We start from the raw sequence: 17,713 nt of genomic DNA on the forward strand, positions 1-17,713 counted from the left end.
GGAAACACAGCAGCCAATTTGTGCACAGCAGGATTCCAGAACAGCAATGCACCAGCTGACCTGGGATTTGTTTCCCCCACGTTGTTTGACGAATGGATCTACAGTTTACAGGACACATGGGGCAACTCTCTTGTTCCTCTTCAAAGTAGCGTCATGGGATCTTTTGCATCCCCCTGTCAGACCATAACAGGGCTTTGAGTTTTAAAAGCTGATGCTCCAGCACTCCCTGGGTCCCTGGAGGGGGATTTGAACCTGTGGCCATCCGGTTGCTGCAAAAACACACATGCATTCGGGCGGAACGCTGAACAGGAAGCTCTGAGTCTGCAAACAGAAAATATACGCAAAAATAGATTAAGTAACGCAAGGAATGTAACCAGCAATAAAGTTTGATGTGCGAATGAATGGAGGAGCAGAGCGGAGGACTGTGTTGCTGCCAATAACATAGAGACGCCGGCCAGGAACTCCACACAGTTTGCCAGTCAAACACACGGTCCCAGCCTCTCTATAAATATACAAGACTTGTGTTCACTCATTCGGTGCCTCCCTGGGCTCTCAACTCTCTGCCTCTTGATTTCAATCCCACCCCTCCCCTGCTCGCTTTCTCTGGGAGGTTCCCAGTCTTCCAACAAGAGCTGTCTGGAATCGACATTTGGGAATTTGCGATGGCTAACGGAGCAAAACTCCTCTGTCTCATTTGGGTCGGAGTTGTGATAATATCTGGGACCACAGCCCAGTCCAGGTCCAAACCATCCAGATCTGGCAAAGGTAACCCTAGTTTAATTTCTGCTTTGTTGCTGTGTGTGTGTGAATTGTCAAGGTAGCAAGTTGCTTTGTTATTTTGAGATCTGCAGGTCCCTTCAATTTGTGTGTATGTGTGTGTGTGGGGTGCGGGGAGGAGGGGGGCGGGGGTGGTGGTGGTGTGAGGGGGGATTCCTTATCACCAAATAATCGAACATAATCATTGACCAGGGACAGTAAGCCTACTTAAATAATTCTTGGTTGATTGATATTTATTGTCACATGTACTGAACTACAGTGAAAAGTATTATTCTGCAGCCGAGGGAACATTTGCAGTATGTACACAGCAGACAAAAAGAATACTCGACAGAATACATTGACAAATGGTACATCAACATCAATAAATAGTGATTGGACATCACCAAATAGTGATTCTGCCTGGAAACATTAGGGACCTTCAAGCAGCTATTGGATAGGTACATGGATTACGGTTAAATGATATAGTGTAGATTTATTTGATCTCAAGGGCAGCACGGTAGCATTGTGGATAGCACAATTGCTTCACAGCTCCAGGGTCCCAGGTTCGATTCCGGCTTGGGTCACTGACTGTGCGGAGTCTGCACGTCCTCCCCGTGTCTGCGTGGGTTTCCTCCGGGTGCTCCAGTTTCCTCCCACAATCCAAAGATGTGCGGGTTAGGTGAATTGGCCAATGATAAATTGCCCTTAATGTCCAAATTGCCCTTGGTGTTGGGTGAAGGTGTTGAGTTTGGGTAGGGTGCTCTTTCCAAGGGCCGGTGCGGACTCGGGGGGCCGAATGGCCTCCTTCTGCACTGTAAATTCAATGATAATCTATGATTAATCTAGGACAAAGGTTCGGCACAACATCGTGGGCCGAAGGGCCTGTTCTGTGCTGTATTTTCTATGTTCTATGTTCTATGAAATGAGTACGTTTGCTTAATTCCAAACTATTTTAATGTTTTTTTTCTAAGCTAGTGGACACTGTCAATGTTTCTCCATCAGAAACATGACAGATGAGCCAGTGGATAGAGAATGCACTGTTGCTGCCACTAATGGTATTTACATGAGCTCGGCTAAACGGTTCAATGCCCGAGCCACATCTGTCATTATTTCAGCTGTTTCTGTGGAACATCATGTTGCTCAACCCAGAACTGAGGGACTCTTTATTTCAACAGAGAAAGGGAATACTTAACCCAACTGGTCGTGTGCGAAACTGAACGGATTGGCCTAAATGTCGGATTCACACCTTGCACAATTTCCCTCCCACTGAAATCGGTAGCGCAGTGGTTAGCACTGATACTTCACAGCACCAGGGACCCGGGTTCGATTCCCGGCCTGGGACACTGTCCGTGCGGAGTCAGCAGGTTCTCCCCGTGTCTGCGTGGGTTTCCTCCGGGTGCTCCGGTTTCCTCCCACAATCCGGAAAGACGTGCCTGTTCGGTGAATTGGACATTCTGAATTCTCCCTCAGTGTACTCGAACAGGCACCAGAGTGTGGCATAAGGGGATTTTCACAGTAACTTCCATTGCAGTGTTAATGTAAGCCTACCTGTGACACCAACAAAGATTATTGATTGATTATTGAAATCAATTGGGAACACTTTCAATGGGGAACAACTCCATGTCAGTTTCTTGCTTGGCAGCTTAGGTTAAAATTGCCCCTAAAAAGCGGGCGCAGAACTGGAATTCTCATGACGTGCATGTCTTTACCTGATGGAAGGAGCTCCTTCTGCCATTTGCAAAGACCACATGTAAAGGTAAGGGAGTTGTTTTCAGTTGACAAGCTGGCTCCAATATCAACTTGACCGCCTTGTGCAGAGTCCGGCACTGCTGGATTATCAGCTACTTTGCATTGAATTTAGGGACTGGTTTAGCACACTGGGCTAAATCGCTGGCTTTGAAAGCAGACCAAGGCAGGCCAGCAGCACGGTTCGATTCCCGTACCAGCCTCCCCGAACAGGCGCCGGAATGTGGCGACTAGGGGCTTTTCACAGTAACTTCATTGAAGCCTACTCGTGACAATAAGCGATTTTCATTTCATTTTTCAATTTCATGTTTCCATACAGAGTGCAAGCTTTTGAAAGTCACAGTGTGCCATGATTCCAGCAGCAATAAAGAAAGGTGTCCTGTGATTAAGCTTATCGCTGATTTGTTTGAAATATACAACGTTTTTACCGAGCAGCACAATTCACTTTTGATGGATGAGCAGTTTTATATCAACGCGGGCTCCCATCTTGGAAGGCCATTCCCCCCCCCAGAAACATCTCCGGGTTGTTTCCAATGAATGACTTGGAAGTTTGATGGTGACCCCTCCCATTGCAGGACCCCTTACTTTTTATCGGCTTCATTTTTATGAAGGGGGAGGGAGTGTGGATAAATGCGGGTTAGCCTACTCCACCATTCAGTCAGATCATGGCTGATCTCTTCCGGGTCTCAAATCCATCCCCCTGCTGGTTCCCCAGATCATTTTAACACATCTTTAAAATCAGAAATATCTCTAGCTCCTTCTTGAAACCATTTAATGACTCAAACTCCACTGCACTATGGGGCAGCGAGTTCCACAAATTTATCAATCTCTGCGAGAAGTAGTTCCTCCTCATCTCAGTTTTAAGTCTACCGCCTCTCAACCTGTAATTAACATTGACCCTCTTAAGGCGAACTTTATTTTCTCGAGAGTGAGAAACCCAGCCATGTCACTAACCCAGGTCTCTACACTCAGGGGCTTCGAGTCCCTCCACATTAATAAGATCCATCTCCGGGCTACCAGGGAGGCAAAGGCCTTCTCCCGTTTCAAGATCAATGAAATCGAGGCCTGCGACATTGTTGGGGGGAGGACTCCCTTCTCTCTTGCTTCATTAAAAGTCATCACCAGCAGTGGGCTCAATGTCTTTGGAAACTTCTCATAGAATTCCACCGGGTAGCTGTCAGGCCCCGGGGCCTTGCCCGACTGCATGCCCTCCAGCACCTTGATTCTTTCCTCAATCTCAATTGGGGCTCCCAGCCCCTCCACCAGGTCCTCCTCCACCCTCGGGAACCTCAACTGATCCAGAAAGTGCCTCATCCCCTCCACCCCAGCCGGGGGTTCTGACTCATATAATTTGCTATAAAAGTCCTTAAACACCTCGTTCACCCCCGCTGGGTCCAGGACAGTATTACCGTCTCTACTCTTTACTTTACCTATCTCCCTGGCCGCCTCTCTTTTCCTGAGCTGGTGCGCCAACATTCTGCTTGTCTTTTCCCCGTACTCATAGATCGCCCCCCTTGCCTTCCTCAACTGTTCCACTGCTTTCCCTGTGGTCAACAGCCCAAACTCCACCTGTAACCTCCGCCGCTCCCTCAGTAGCCCCGCGTCCGGGGCCTCCGAGTATCTCCTGTCCACCTGGAGTACCTCCTCCACAAATCTATCCCTCTCAGCCCATTCCATCTTTTCTCTGTGGGCCCGTATCGAGATTAATTCCCCTCTGACTACTGCCTTCAAAGCTTCCCAGACTGTCACTGCAGAGACCTCCCCCGTATCATTTGTTTCCAGGTAGTTCTGGATGGACTTGTTAACCCGCCCACAGATCGCTTCGTCCGCGAGCAACCCCACATCCAGTCTCCACAGCAGGCGTTGCCCTCTCTCCACACTAACCCGTAGATCCACTCAGTGCGGGGCATGATCCGACATTGCGATTGCTGAGTACTCAGTATCCACCACCTTCGGTATTCGCGCACTGCTCTGAACAAAAAAGTCGATGCGAGAGTATACCTTGTGGACATGTGAGAAAAAGGAAAACTCCTTTGCCCTCGGCCGTGCAAACCTCCATGGGTCTACTCCCACCATCTGTACCATAAACCCCTTCAATTCCTTTGCCGCAGCCGACCTCCTCCCTGGCCTGGGATTTGACCGGTCCAATTCCGGATCAATGACTGTGTTGAAGTCCCGTCCCATGATCAGGTTATGTGACTCTAAGTCTGGGATCTTACCTAACACCCGCCTCATAAATTCCAAGTCATCCCAATTCGGAGCATTTATGTTCACGAGTACCACTCGCACCCCCTCCAGCTTCCCACTCACCATTATGTACCTACCCCCCTTGTCTGACACGATTCTCCCAGCCTCGAATGCCACTCATTTGCTGATCAAGATCTCTACCCCCCTGGTCTTTGAGTCCAGTCCTGAGTGGAACACTTGGCTAACCTACCCCTTCCTCAATCTCATCTGGTCTGTAACCTTTAGGTGTGTCTCTTGTAGCATTGCCAGGCCCGCCTTCAGTTCCCTCAAATGCGCGAACACGCGAGCCCTCTTGACCAGCCCATTCAGTCCTCTCACGTTCCATGTGATCAGCCTGGACGGGGGGCTTCCAACCCGCCCCCCCTGCGGACTAGCCATCACCCTTTTTAGGCCAGCCTCGAGCTCGTGCCCTCTGCTTCCTCAAGTCCCCACTTGGGCTGTCGCCGTTCCCGACCTCCCATTTGTCCCCTATTAACAGTTCCTCTCCTGTCAGCAAAACAGCTCCCCCAACTCCCTCCCTGCCTAGCAACAACACTAAAAACCCAATCCCCCAAGTCAAGCTCCAGCTTAACACCTATCCGCCCCCCAATGTACTTCCGAGAGTCAGCTGACCCATGCTGACTCGATAGCTCCTGCCCCTGGCACCAAGCAGTCTGTTTCCCTATTGTACTCTCCTCTCTCCCCCCCCCCCCGCCACATGAATAAACATTTTAAAAGCATCACATTCCCCAGTAAACAAACAACAGAAAAAAAAAACAGTGAAGAAACAATCACTAGAAAAATAGTCACCCAAAAAGCAGAACTAAATTCAAAGCCCATCCCTCCCTCTAACAAGGTCCCTACAAGACAGATCAACCTTTAACCATCCACACAGCCCATTATTTCATATAGAGGTACTTACATTTTTACAATCCAGCACCACAAATCGCTGCCACAGTACTTCTTCAATGCTTAAGCGTCTTTTAATTCGCCTCCAGCTTCATTTCTTTAATCCATTCTTCGTCTGCCGTTTCAAAGTAGAAGTCCCGTTCCTCATGTGTGACCCACAGGGGGGCTGGGTACAGCATCCCGAACATCACCCCCTTCTTAAAGAGGGTCATTTTTGCCCGATTAAGCCCAGCTCGCCTCTTGGCCGAATCCGCTCCCAGGTCCTGATAAATGCGCAGCTCACAATTCTCCCACTTGCTGCTCCGTTCTTTCTTGGCCCACCGCAAAACGTGTTCCGTGTCCATGAAACGGTGAAAACATACCACCATGGCCCTCGGCGGTTCGTTCGCTCTGGGATCCCTCGCGAGGGCTCTGTGCGCTCTGTCCAATTCCAGGGGCTGAGGGAATGCCCCAGCCCCCATCAACTTCTCCAACATGTACGTCACATAAGCTCTCCCGTCCGATCCCTCACTGCCTTCAGGGAGGCCAACAATTCTGAGATTCTGCCACCTGGACCTATTCTCCAGGTCCTCCAGCTTCTCCTGCATTCTTTTCTGGCGGTCGTTCATCATCCCCACCTTGTTTTTCAGCACGGTTATATACTCCTCGTGCTCGGCGAACTTTTGTTCGACCTCCTGGATCGCTCTCCTGTGGGTTTCCTGATTCTGAACCACTTGATCAATCGAAGCCTTAATCGGGTCCAGCGTGTCCTTCTTCAGCTTGGCGAAGCAATCCTCGAAAAACTTCACCAGCTGCTCCATTGAAAACTGTGCTGTCTCCCCGTGGCCCTTGCCCTCCGCCATGCTGTCCCATGTTACCAGCTCTGCTTGCGTCTCCCTTATAGGACTTTGTCGTCTCACACGTCCACTTCTGGTCCAATTCTCCAGACACCGGAGGGGGATTTCTCCTTACTGTCTCACTCTTCACTGCTTTATCCCATAAAATCTGAAAAAAAACGGGGGAAAAAGGTCCAAATGTCCGTTACAGGCGGGAGCTATCAAATGTCCGGCCTATCCCTCCATGGCCGCCACCGGAAGTCCTTCATAATATTTTACATGGAGTTTGCACATTCTCCCCGTTTCTGCGTGGGTTTCCTCTGGGTGCTCCGGTTTCCTCCCAAAGTCCAAAGCTGTGCAGGTTGGGTGGATAGTGGCCATGCTTAAAGAATTGATCCTTGGTGTCCAAAGATGTGGAGGTTAAATTGGGTTATGGGGATAGGGTGGGAGAAGTGGGGGGAAGTACGGTGCTGTTTCAGTGGGCAGGTGCAGACTCACTGGACTGAATGGCCTCCTTATGCACTGCATGGGTTCTATGGGGTCCTAAGGAATGGTTTTAGATGAAGACAGTTTTGGATCATCTGAACGATGATCGAATATGGCCTTCTGCCATGAAATGAGAAAATGGATAAAGGAGCAACGCAAAAGGGGTATGGACCAAAAGATGGGATCAGCGGAGTTGTAAGTAGAGCGGAACCAGAATCAACAGCTGCTGTCAGGGGAAATGGGAGATTCTTTTGTGAGATGAAAATGTCAAACTTTGTGTTGAGGCTGAAAGGCTGTAAACTATCGCACCAAAAGGAGCGGGTCTCTTCCTCAAGCTACTTTGACTTTTAGCAGCCAGCATAATGAAGGACCCCATGCACCCCGGACATACTCTCTTGCACCTTCTTCAGGAAAAAGATACCAAAGTTTGAGGTCACGTACCAACCGACTCAAGAACATCTTCTTCCCTGCTGCCATCAGACTTTTGAATGGACCTGTCATAATATGCACCCATGCACATCATGAGGTAAAAGCAGGTGAGCCAATCAACGTACAGGACAGAACATGACCAATCATAAGACGGGACACCAGTGGGGGGCTTCCACCTGTAAAACACACGAGGCATCAGCACTCTGCCTCTTTCCACTGGTGACAACTGTAGTGACAGTCAGGGTGTACAAATCATTCAACACCTTCTGCACGTGGATCAGAGCTAGCCTGGTTTAGATAGTTAGTTTTAGTTACTTAGGATAGTAGAGAGCCAACCCGCAGGCAGCTGTGTGCTTCGTTACTCAAGTTCGATAAATCTCATATTGAACCAACGCCTTCTTTTGGTGTATACTTGATCAGTTAATTGCATCGTGTGCAATCCGTGTTACCCCAGGGTGAACAACACGACATGATACCAGAAGTGGCTACTGCCTCTAAGTAATTAACCTTTGAAAATTCTCTGAAGACCAGCAACTGCCTTCCTGTGGCATGGAAAAGATCCAGGCAGCTCCGCATCGCCGGGAACCTTGGCGCTAACTGGTGGGTCTTCAAACAATGCGTGAAAAATCGCCCTGCTGCTGTCTACTGCGGGGGACCAGGCCATCCAAATCTTCAATTCGCTCACCTTCTCCGACGGTGAGGACAAGGCCAAGTTCCAGACTGTCCTCCCAAATTCGACAGTCAGTGCGAGGTCGAGATAAACAAAAGCTTCGAGCGTTATGTATTCCAGCAGCGCCTTCAGGGTAAGGATGAGCCTTTTCAGTCTTTTCTTACTCAGCTTCGCATTCTAGCGCAATCCTGCAACTACGGAGACACCGCTGACTCCCTCATCAGGGATCAGATTGTGTTTGGCGTCCATTCCGACATCCAGCGGGAGCAGCTCCTAAAAATAAAAAAAATGACCCTGCCAGTGACCATTGAGACGTGCAAAGTCCACGAACTAGCCAAAAGTCGCTACTCCCGCCTGAAGTCGGCAGAGCAGGACCAACTTGCCTCCCACGAGGCTGAAAGTGTACAGGTCATCCCCCGAATGCGGGGCCTGAGCATCGATGAAGGTGGTCATTTTGCGCGCTTTTCCAGGGGTCCCACGCATGTGCACCACGGTCGGGAGAACGAAGCGGCCGAAGACTACACTGCGCAGGTGCGAGCGGCGGCTGACCGCACTGCGCATGTGTGACGACGCACCAAACGTCACAACGTTGATGTAATGACGTTCCCCAACTGTGGCACCGCCCATTTAAAGCGGCAATGCCCTGCGAGAGGCAGGCGATGACTCAACTGCAAGAGGCTTGGCCATTATGCTACTCTGTGCAGATCTGTACCTCCGACAGGGGGCCAGCGGTACCAGTTCCAACAAAAATGAGTTCTAAGTGTGCAGCAAGGGCTGCTGGACTTGGAACCGGATCCCATCACCGATCCACAGGTCGACTGTTCCGGCCATTCATGTACCTGACCTGGATCACCTTCCAGTGCTGCAAAAGATGCAGCAGATCAGAACCCGGCAAAAGACAACATGTGATGCTCACGCTACGGATCTGCCGGTGCTCTCTCCGAAGGACGCTGTTCGCATCCAGTTGCCTAGTGGAGGCTTGTCAGCTCCAGCTGTTGTTGTTCGACAGGCTGCTCCCAGGTCATTCGTGGTTCGCATGGCTGATGGATCTATTGTGAGGCGCAACAGAAGGGCACTACGCAAACTTGCCTGCCCACCACCGGATCTCACTTTCCCAGATGTCCTTCTGTCCGCTCCGGACGCCTCGCTGAACGAGGCCACCAACCTGGCTGCATGCCAACCGGTCAAGACACCTTCATCTCCGCTTCCACCTCTCAGGCGGTCCACAAGAATCCAATGACAGCCTCAACGATTGGACTTATAACTAATTCCTTGTACATATGTTGTTCTGTTTCTGCCCGCTAGACACCTTACATGTACATATCCATCCACTCACCGATTTTTTTGTATCTAGTTACTCTTGTAAATATGTTGTTTCTGCTATAAGCAGCCAACAAACTTTTTTTTAAAAGGGGGGATGTCATAATATGCACCCATGCACATTATGAGGTAAAAGCAGGCAGTGACAGACACCCAGGTGAGCCAATCAATATACAGAACAGAACATGACCAATCACAAGACGGGACACCAGAGGGGGGCTGCCACCCATAAAACACAGGAGGCATCAGCACTCTGCCTCTTTCCACTGGTGATAGCTATAGTGATAGTCAGGGTGTACAAATCATTCAACACCACCTATACGTGGATCAGAGCTAGCCTGGTCTAGATAGTTAGCTTTAGTTACTTAGGCTAGTAGAGAGTCAACCCACAGGCAGCTGTGTGCTTCGTTACTCAAGTTCAATAAATCTCATATTGAACCAACGCCTTCGTTTGGTGTATACTTGATCAGTTAATTGCATCGTGTGCAATCCATGTTACCCCAGGGTGAACAACACGACAGGACCTACCTCCTATTAAGTTAATCTTATCACTACACCTTGCTACAACTGTAACATTATATTCTGCAGTCTCTCCTTCCTTCCCTCTGTACGGTATGCATTGTTTGTACAGCATGCAAGAAACAGTACTTTTTACTGTATACTAATACATGTGACAATAATAAATCAAATCAAATCGAAAATGTAAAAAGCAATGGATCAGTGAACCATTGACAATACAAAGTAGTTCAAAATTTTCTCTGAAATGGTTCTACTTTGGCGCTGTTTGGTGCATAGGCACCACCTTGTGGTAAAAAATGTGAACTGAACGTAGAACTCAGAACATGCAGCATTTCTGTTAAGACAACACTTTTTAAAACACTGAAAAAAAATTGATTTGGTATTTTCCACATGTCCTCCATGATAGGCATTGGCTGGCTTCTCTGGCATTGCCACATTTGACCCATCTTTATCTGAATGAACCTCAGAGGAAGTGTGCTCTGGGATTCCCTCACTCATTAGCCATGCCTCCCACTCCAATCCCTTCTTTTACTGCTACATCTGATTGACACGTCTTCCAATGCAAAGAGCTGTCCATGACTGAGCATTGAAGACTGGCACGTTACAAGTTCCAGGGCCATGTGCTAATGGAAGCACTAAATGGTCGCCACATCATCAAAAGGATGTGGATGCTTTGGAGAGGGTGCAGAGGAGGTTCACCAGGATGTTGTCTGGTATGGAGGGCGCTAGCTATGAAGAGAGGTTGAGTAGATTAGGATTATTTTCATTAGAAAGACGGAGGTTGAGGGGGGACGTCATTGAGGTCTACAAAATCATGAGAGGTATAGACAGGGTGGATAGGAAGAAGCTTTTTCCCAGAATGGGAGACTCAATTACTAGGGGTCACGAGTTCAAGGCGAGAGGGGAAAGGTTTAAGGGAGATATGCGTGGAAGGTTCTTTATGCAGAGGGTAGTGGGTGCCTGGAACGCATTGCTGGCGGAGGTGGTAGAGGCGGGCACGATAGCGTCATTTAAGATGTATCTTGACAGATACATGTATGGGCAGAGAGCAGAGGGATACAGATCCTTAGAAAATAGGCGACAGTTTTAGATAGACGATCTGGAGGCTTGGAGGGCCGAAGGGCTTGTTCCTGTGCTGTAATTTTTCTTTGTTCTTTGTAAATCTTCGGCCTTCTGCCGCACAGTTTCAATTGGGTAAGTCCAGGACCCTTCTGGTGTAATATGCCTTTAAGGGATAGCAGCATGACATCATTAGAAAGTAGGTGTCATGTGATCCAGTCTCAATTTCACTCTGGCCTGTGAGCAGAACACATCAAACACATTCCTGTTGCTTGTCATCAAATCATAGAATCCCTCCAGTGCAGATTCCCTCGATACTGACCCTCCGAAAGAGCATCCTACCAAGGCCCAGTCCCCTACCCTATCCCTATAACCCCACCTACCCTTTGGACACTTAGGGGAAATTTAGCACAGCCAATCCATCTAACCTGTGCATCTTCGGACTGTGGGAGGAAACCAGAGCACCCGGAGGAAACCCACGCAGACACAGGGAGAACGTGCAAACTCCATACAGTCCCCCGGATCGAACGCGGTTCCCTGGTGCCGTGAGGCAGCAGTGCTAACCACTGTGCCACCATGCCGCCCATTAATGTCGTCAAACATTCTATCCATGTATAAATGTTTCTATGTGCCCAATCTAAATAAATGAACCCATAACATGTTTACGCAATTCTTTATGAGTGATTGATGCTTGTATCATTAGAACGACACAACGCGATGTTCAGCAGTTACCGTGCAGTGTGGCAACAAGATTTAAGTATGGGTACGACATGGTGCACAGCCTTAGCTCACGCTACATTGCATGAGAAGACCGTTGTCCTTTTGGTCAGCATCAGAGAGTGTTTACCAATGCAGCAGGTGACTGCAGAGAAAAACGTTGAAAGCACAGCACGAGACCGGCTCAAATAGAGGACTGGCGTATCCTTCGTGGTGAGATTGCAGGTCATAACCTCTCTGTTCAGCGGGTGGGACAGTGCGCCAAGAGGACTAGCACTGGGTTAGCCCAGGGTCTGGGTGCATCCATAGCGAGCAAGGGAGAATCAAAGAAAGCAAAACAACACAAAATAGTCATAACCTTAGGCCAGAGGAGGTTGTGATTATAATGGGTGGAGCTTCTGAGAAACGTGTGAAAGCAGCTGCAGCAGCACTCACCACAGGTACTATCGGAGAATGAAAGTCAAAGGGATATTGTCAAAATACCCACAAAATTCCCCAGTTTGAATTGAAATGCAGTTCACCTACTATCCAAATTCAAAATGTTTAAACATATACAGAGCTATGGTTTCTTGATTCAGATGCTTTTGCACCAGACAAGCAAGCCATAAAAATATGCCTATCAATTGAGAATGATGCAAAGAATAATCCAGCAAAGGAACAGGCCCTTCGCCCCTCCAAGCCTGCACCGACCATTGGTACCTGTCTAAACTAAAACCGTCTGCACTTACGGAGTCCGTACCCTTCCATTCCCACCCCATTCATATATTTGTCGAGATGTCCCTTAAATGCCACTATCGTACCTGCTCCCACCACCTCCGCAGGCAGCGCGTTCCATATATTTACCACCCTCTCTGTAAAAAAACTTGCCTCGCACATCTGTTCTAAACTTTTCCCCACGCACTTTAAACCTATGTCCCCTAGTACTTGACTCGCCTACCCTAGGAAAGAGCATCTGACTGTCCACTCTGTCCATGCCACTCATAATCTTGTAGATCTCTACCAGGTCGCCTTGCAACCTCCGTCATCCCAGTGAGAACAGACTGAGTTTATCTAACCTCTCCTCATAGCTAATGCCCTCCATACCAGGCAACATCCTAGTAAACCGCGTCTGTACCCTCTCAACCTAAACAAGTCACCATTATTAGCAGCAGAGCTGTGCTTCTGCTCACAGGCCAGATTGAAACTGAGGCTAGATCATATGACACATTTCCCTTCTGGTGATAGCATGCTGCTCTCCCTTAATATTACAACATTCCCTGTCCTGGCATGTGGACTGCAGCGGTTCAAGAAGGCAGCTCACCACCACCTTCTCAAGGGCAATTAGTGACGGGCAATAAATGCTTGCCTGGTCAGCTATATCCATGCCCCATGAATGAATTTTTTAAAAAAGAACACCGAGGGGGTAGAAATTGTGTAAAACCCCTCAGGCTGTATACTCCAAAGAATGTTTGAAATGAAATATAAACGTGAATTGTAAATGTAACTCGTAAGTGGAGGTGAGGCACCTCAGAATGCCACAAACCCTGTTGATAGAAATTGAATTGTAATGCACCTTGTTATGTCAGATTTGCACTGCAATGTACTTCAACAAATTTTAGGAATATTGCATATTGTTTGAAAAAAATCTAACAAATCTTCATGATCGGGCAAGGTGAGTGTCATCGTTGAAATAGCAGAAAGGGATTGTTGTAAAAAATATGTAGTGTCACAAAGTGCCTGAAGTCGCTTATCACTAAACAGAATGGAAAATTGCATTGTTGAATAGTTTTAAAAAGAATGACGGCTGAAAGTTGGGACCAGTGTTTTGGGCAAGTGTGCCGATAATCTGTGTTTTTAGCCTCAGTGTTGTTCTTTCTAAGGTTTATGTGCAACCATTTCAAGAATAGCCTTTGCTTTATTCTTGTTTCAACCACAGGGAAGGATGATTTGAAGAATGAAATCGACAAATTATGGCGAGAAGTGAATTCGCTTAAAGAAATGCAAGCACTGCAGACTGGTACGTAATCCCACAGTGCAGGGAGAAGGTGTGGTCTGTAATGCCACTCTGAATGCAAATACATTTGAGGAGGGGGTCATTACTGATATTCACAATCCCAAGCTACTGCCATTCACAGTAAAAGCTACCTCAATTCCCAGTAGAAGCTATTACCACTCCAAGTGGAAGCTGCAGCATTCCCAGTAGAAGCTCTTGCCGTACCGAATGGAAGCTCTTGCCATTCCCAGTAAAAGCCATTCCACAGCAATTCCCTGTGGAAGCTATTGCCTTTCCCAGTAAAAACTACCACCATTCCGAGTCAAAGCTATTCGCATTCCCAGTGGAAGCTACTGCCACTCCCAGTAAAAGATATTTCCATTCCCAGTAGAAGCTATTGCCATTCCCAGTAGAAGCTATTGCAATTTCCAATAGAAGCTACTGCCATTCTCCGTGGAAGCTACACCATTCCCAGCAGAAGCTATTGCCAATCCAAGTAGTTGATATTTCGATTCCCAGTAGAAGCTATTGCCATTCCCAGTGGCAGTTACACCATTCCCAGTAGAAGCTATTGCCATTCCCAGTAGAAGATATTGCCATTCCCAGTAGAAGATATTGCCATTCCCATGGAAGCTCCTGCCATTCCCAGTAAAATATATTTCCATTCCCAGTAGAAGCTATTGCCGTTCTCAGTAGACGCTATTGCCATTCCCAGTAGAAACTACTGTCATTCTCCATGGATGCTACTGCCATTCCTGGTGGGAGCTACTGCATTCCTGGTAGAGGCTACCACCATTCCCAGTAGAAGCTATTCCCATTCCCAGTGGAAGCTATTGTCATTCCCAGTAGTAGCTATTGCCATTTTCAGTAGATGCTGTTGTCATTCCAGTAGAAGCTATTGCTGTTCCCAGTAGAAGCTATTTTCATTCCCAGCAGAAACCTGCGATTCTCAGAAGAAGCTACCGCCATTCCCAATAGAAGCTACCACCATTTCCAGTAGAAGCTATTGCCAATCCCAGTGGAAGTTACACCATTCTCAGTGGAAGTTACACCATTCCCAGTGAAAGCTACTGTCATTCCCAGTAGAAGCTATTACCATTCCCAATGGAAGCTACTGCCATTCCCAGTAGAAGTTATGGCCATTCCCAGTAGAAGATATTGCCATTCTCAGTGGAAGCTACCACCATTCCCAGTAGAAGCTATTGCCATTCTCAGTGGAAGCAACTGCCATTCCCAGTAGAAGTTATTGCCATTCCCAGTAGAAGATATTGCCATTCTCAGTGGAAGCTACCACCATTCCCAGTAGAAGCTATTGCCATTCCCAGAAGATATTGCCATTCCCAGTAGAAGATATTGCCATTCCTAGTAGAAGCTACTGCCATTCTTGTCATTTCCAATGGAAGCTCTTGCTATTCCCAGCGGAAGCTCTTGCCATTCCCAGGAGAAGCCACCACCATTCCCAGTAGAAGCTATTCCCATTCCCAGTAGAAGCTATCAGCATTCCCAGTAGAAGCTGTTGCCAATCCCAGAAGCTATTGCCAGTCAGTGGAAACTACCACAATTCCCAGTAGAAGCTATTGCCATTCCCAGTAGAAGCTCCCACCACTTCCAGTAAAAGATATTTTCATTTTCAGAAGAAGCTATCGCCATTCTCAGTAAAAGCTACTGCCATTCCAGTAGAAGCTACTGCCATTTCCAGTAGAAGCTATGCAATTTCCAATAGAATCTATTGCCATTCCCAGTAGAAGTTACTGCCATTCCAGTAGAAGCTACCACCATTCCCAGTAGAAGCTACTGCAATCTCAGTGGAAGCTACTGCCAGTTTATTTGGGATTGAATGGTTTGGGGATGCCCTTGGTTTTGATGGGAGCAATATAAATACAAATCTTTCCTTTCTCCTTCCAGTTTGCCTGAAAGGGACGAAAATTCACAAAAAATGTTACCTGTCATCGAAAAGCCCAAAGAGTTACCACGCGGCCAACGAGGACTGTATCGCCCAAGGAGGGACTTTGATTATCCCCCGAAGTAGCGATGAAGGTAATTCCCTCCGGAGCTATGCCAAGAAGAGCTTGAATGGGGCCGGCGACATTTGGATCGGAGTCAACGACATGACCACCGAGGGAAAATTCGTTGATGTGAACGGATTGCCGGTCACTTACTTCAACTGGGATCGGAATGAGCCGCGTGGAGGGACACGGGAGAATTGCGTGGTGGCCTCGATCAGCAGCCAGGGCAAATGGTCCGATGAAGTGTGCCGTACTGAGAAGAGATACATCTGCGAATACCTCATTCCATAGAGCTGTCAATGATGTCGAAGATTCCAGTTGGGGTCACAGCCATTATCTTTTTGCCATATTCCTGATTCCTACTTTTCAGTTGAAGACATTTATAATAGACTCTTAAGGGACACACATTTTGAACGACATGAGACAGTGACGGGTAGAAAGTTGTCTTGGGCAGCATCAGCGAAACAGCTGGCAAAGCCACCATTATACACCTGTTGGGATTGAATGCTGGGAAGGGGAGATAAAAGGCAGCCCTTACCACGTTGCCTGTTCTGAGCTCCCACCCAAGATGAATTTCTACCTTCCTTTTCAAGATCTTTGTCCCTCAGAACTGACATTATTTACGGGGATTAGCAGTAATCAGTGTTGGGATGTGTTAAAGTAATATTTCAAAAGTTAGTTTGTCAAACCTTTGAAATTATGCTGTGAAGGTTCACATAAATGTTCTCGTACAATTCCTTAGCTGTTTTAGTAGAAACTTTAGCGAGCTCATTTTATGGAAATGAATCGGCACCCAGCACATTAAATGTTGCTCTGCTAACCGACACGTAATGTGAGCTCAAACCCAAGGCAGTTTTGTTTCATATCCTCATTGTCAGTAGAATGATTCTCAGTCATTGTTGACCATGTAGCAGAGAGTTGGGCAGGACCTTCCCTTGGGAAAAATCGCATATCCCATCAAATCCCTGCCTAATTTGGTCACAGTTGGCTCATCAGTCAAACAGACATTTTCCTATATCTCCAATACTTTTACAACGAATAAACAAAATATGTTCAAAGAAAATGATTTGTTTTAAAAAATGCCCCTATGATTTTTCACCTGAAAGCAATGTCTTTAATGCCTCAAGATTCCAGGATGATTCTGGCACGTTGGCAACTCTACTTAGTAGGATTGTGGCTAGCCCATATCCACCAGGAAGAACAAAATCCAGGCACAAGTATCTTTTGCTACAATCCAACGTTAGATGATATATTTCTGCACATATTTTCTATTGCATGAATTATTTTCTGAAAAGGAATCTATTCTGAGCACCTCCTATGTACAAGTTCATGGTTACGCCTATAGAAGTAACACAGTGAAATTATATACCCTGTCACTCCTTATCAGGTTTGTATTCTATATAAAACGTGCAATTTTCCCAAGTTTCAGCTTCTGTTTTTTGCAATCTTTTAAAAAAAAATTAATTTACAGTGGGTCGCACTGCAGCCTCACGGCACTGAGGACCTGGGTTTGAATGTCGGCCCTGGGTCACTGTCCGTGTGGTTTGCACATTTTCCCTGTGTCTGCGTGGGTTTCACCCCGCAACCCAAAGATGTGCAGGCTAGGTGGATTGGCCACGCTAAATTGTCCCTTAATTGGAAAAAAATAATTGGATACTCTAAATTCATAAAAAAATAAAAATAAATTTAGAGGCTGAGGAAGCACAGTGGGCTAAACAGCTGGCTTGTAATGCAGAACAAGGCCAGCAGCGCGGGTTCAATTCCCGTACCGGCCTCCCCGAACAGGCGCCGGAATGTGGCGACTAGGGGCTTTTCACAGTAACTTCATTCAAGCCGACTTGTGACAATAAGCGATTATTATTATTATGTGAATGCAATTTGAAAAGCTTTTCGTGAACCTGCACAATCGCCAGAAACCCACGGTGCTTGAAGTTTTGACCCAAGGGCACAACCAGTTTTGTGGGTGGGGCCAACTTCAGGTGAAAGGACTTTTAAACCAGAGTTAAAGATTACAGAAGCCTAACTTGTGTTTGATGTCATTTGTGTTTAAAATTCCCTGGCCTATTTTGCGCTGCTCGCATGC

At 47.3% G+C, this 17,713-nt stretch overlaps 1 protein-coding gene across 1 annotated transcript; it reads left to right on the top strand.

Moving 5' to 3' along the window:
- The first annotated feature begins 290 nt into the window (after nt 1-290).
- Nucleotides 291-17,048, top strand: clec3a (C-type lectin domain family 3, member A). Its single transcript, XM_072517833.1, has 3 exons — nt 291-765; nt 13,568-13,648; nt 15,530-17,048. Exons 1-3 carry the CDS (start codon nt 663-665, stop codon nt 15,919-15,921), a joined length of 576 nt encoding a protein of 191 aa, XP_072373934.1. The 5' UTR covers nt 291-662; the 3' UTR covers nt 15,922-17,048.
- The last annotated feature ends 665 nt before the right edge of the window (nt 17,049-17,713 follow it).

The sequence above is a fragment of the Scyliorhinus torazame genome, chromosome 10 (genome assembly GCF_047496885.1).
Source record: "Scyliorhinus torazame isolate Kashiwa2021f chromosome 10, sScyTor2.1, whole genome shotgun sequence".
Lineage (NCBI taxonomy): Eukaryota > Metazoa > Chordata > Chondrichthyes > Carcharhiniformes > Scyliorhinidae > Scyliorhinus > Scyliorhinus torazame.

What these genes read in the sequence shown, in the direction of transcription:
- clec3a (XM_072517833.1), top strand. Translation starts at nt 663, where the DNA reads ATGGCTAACGGAGCAAAACTCCTCTGTCTCATTTGGGTCGGAGTTGTG. An exon ending in ACCATCCAGATCTGGCAAAG is followed by an intron (nt 766 to 13,567) that starts GTAACCCTAGTT and finishes TTTCAACCACAG; the next exon opens with GGAAGGATGATTTGAAGAAT. An exon ending in AATGCAAGCACTGCAGACTG is followed by an intron (nt 13,649 to 15,529) that starts GTACGTAATCCC and finishes TTCTCCTTCCAG; the next exon opens with TTTGCCTGAAAGGGACGAAA.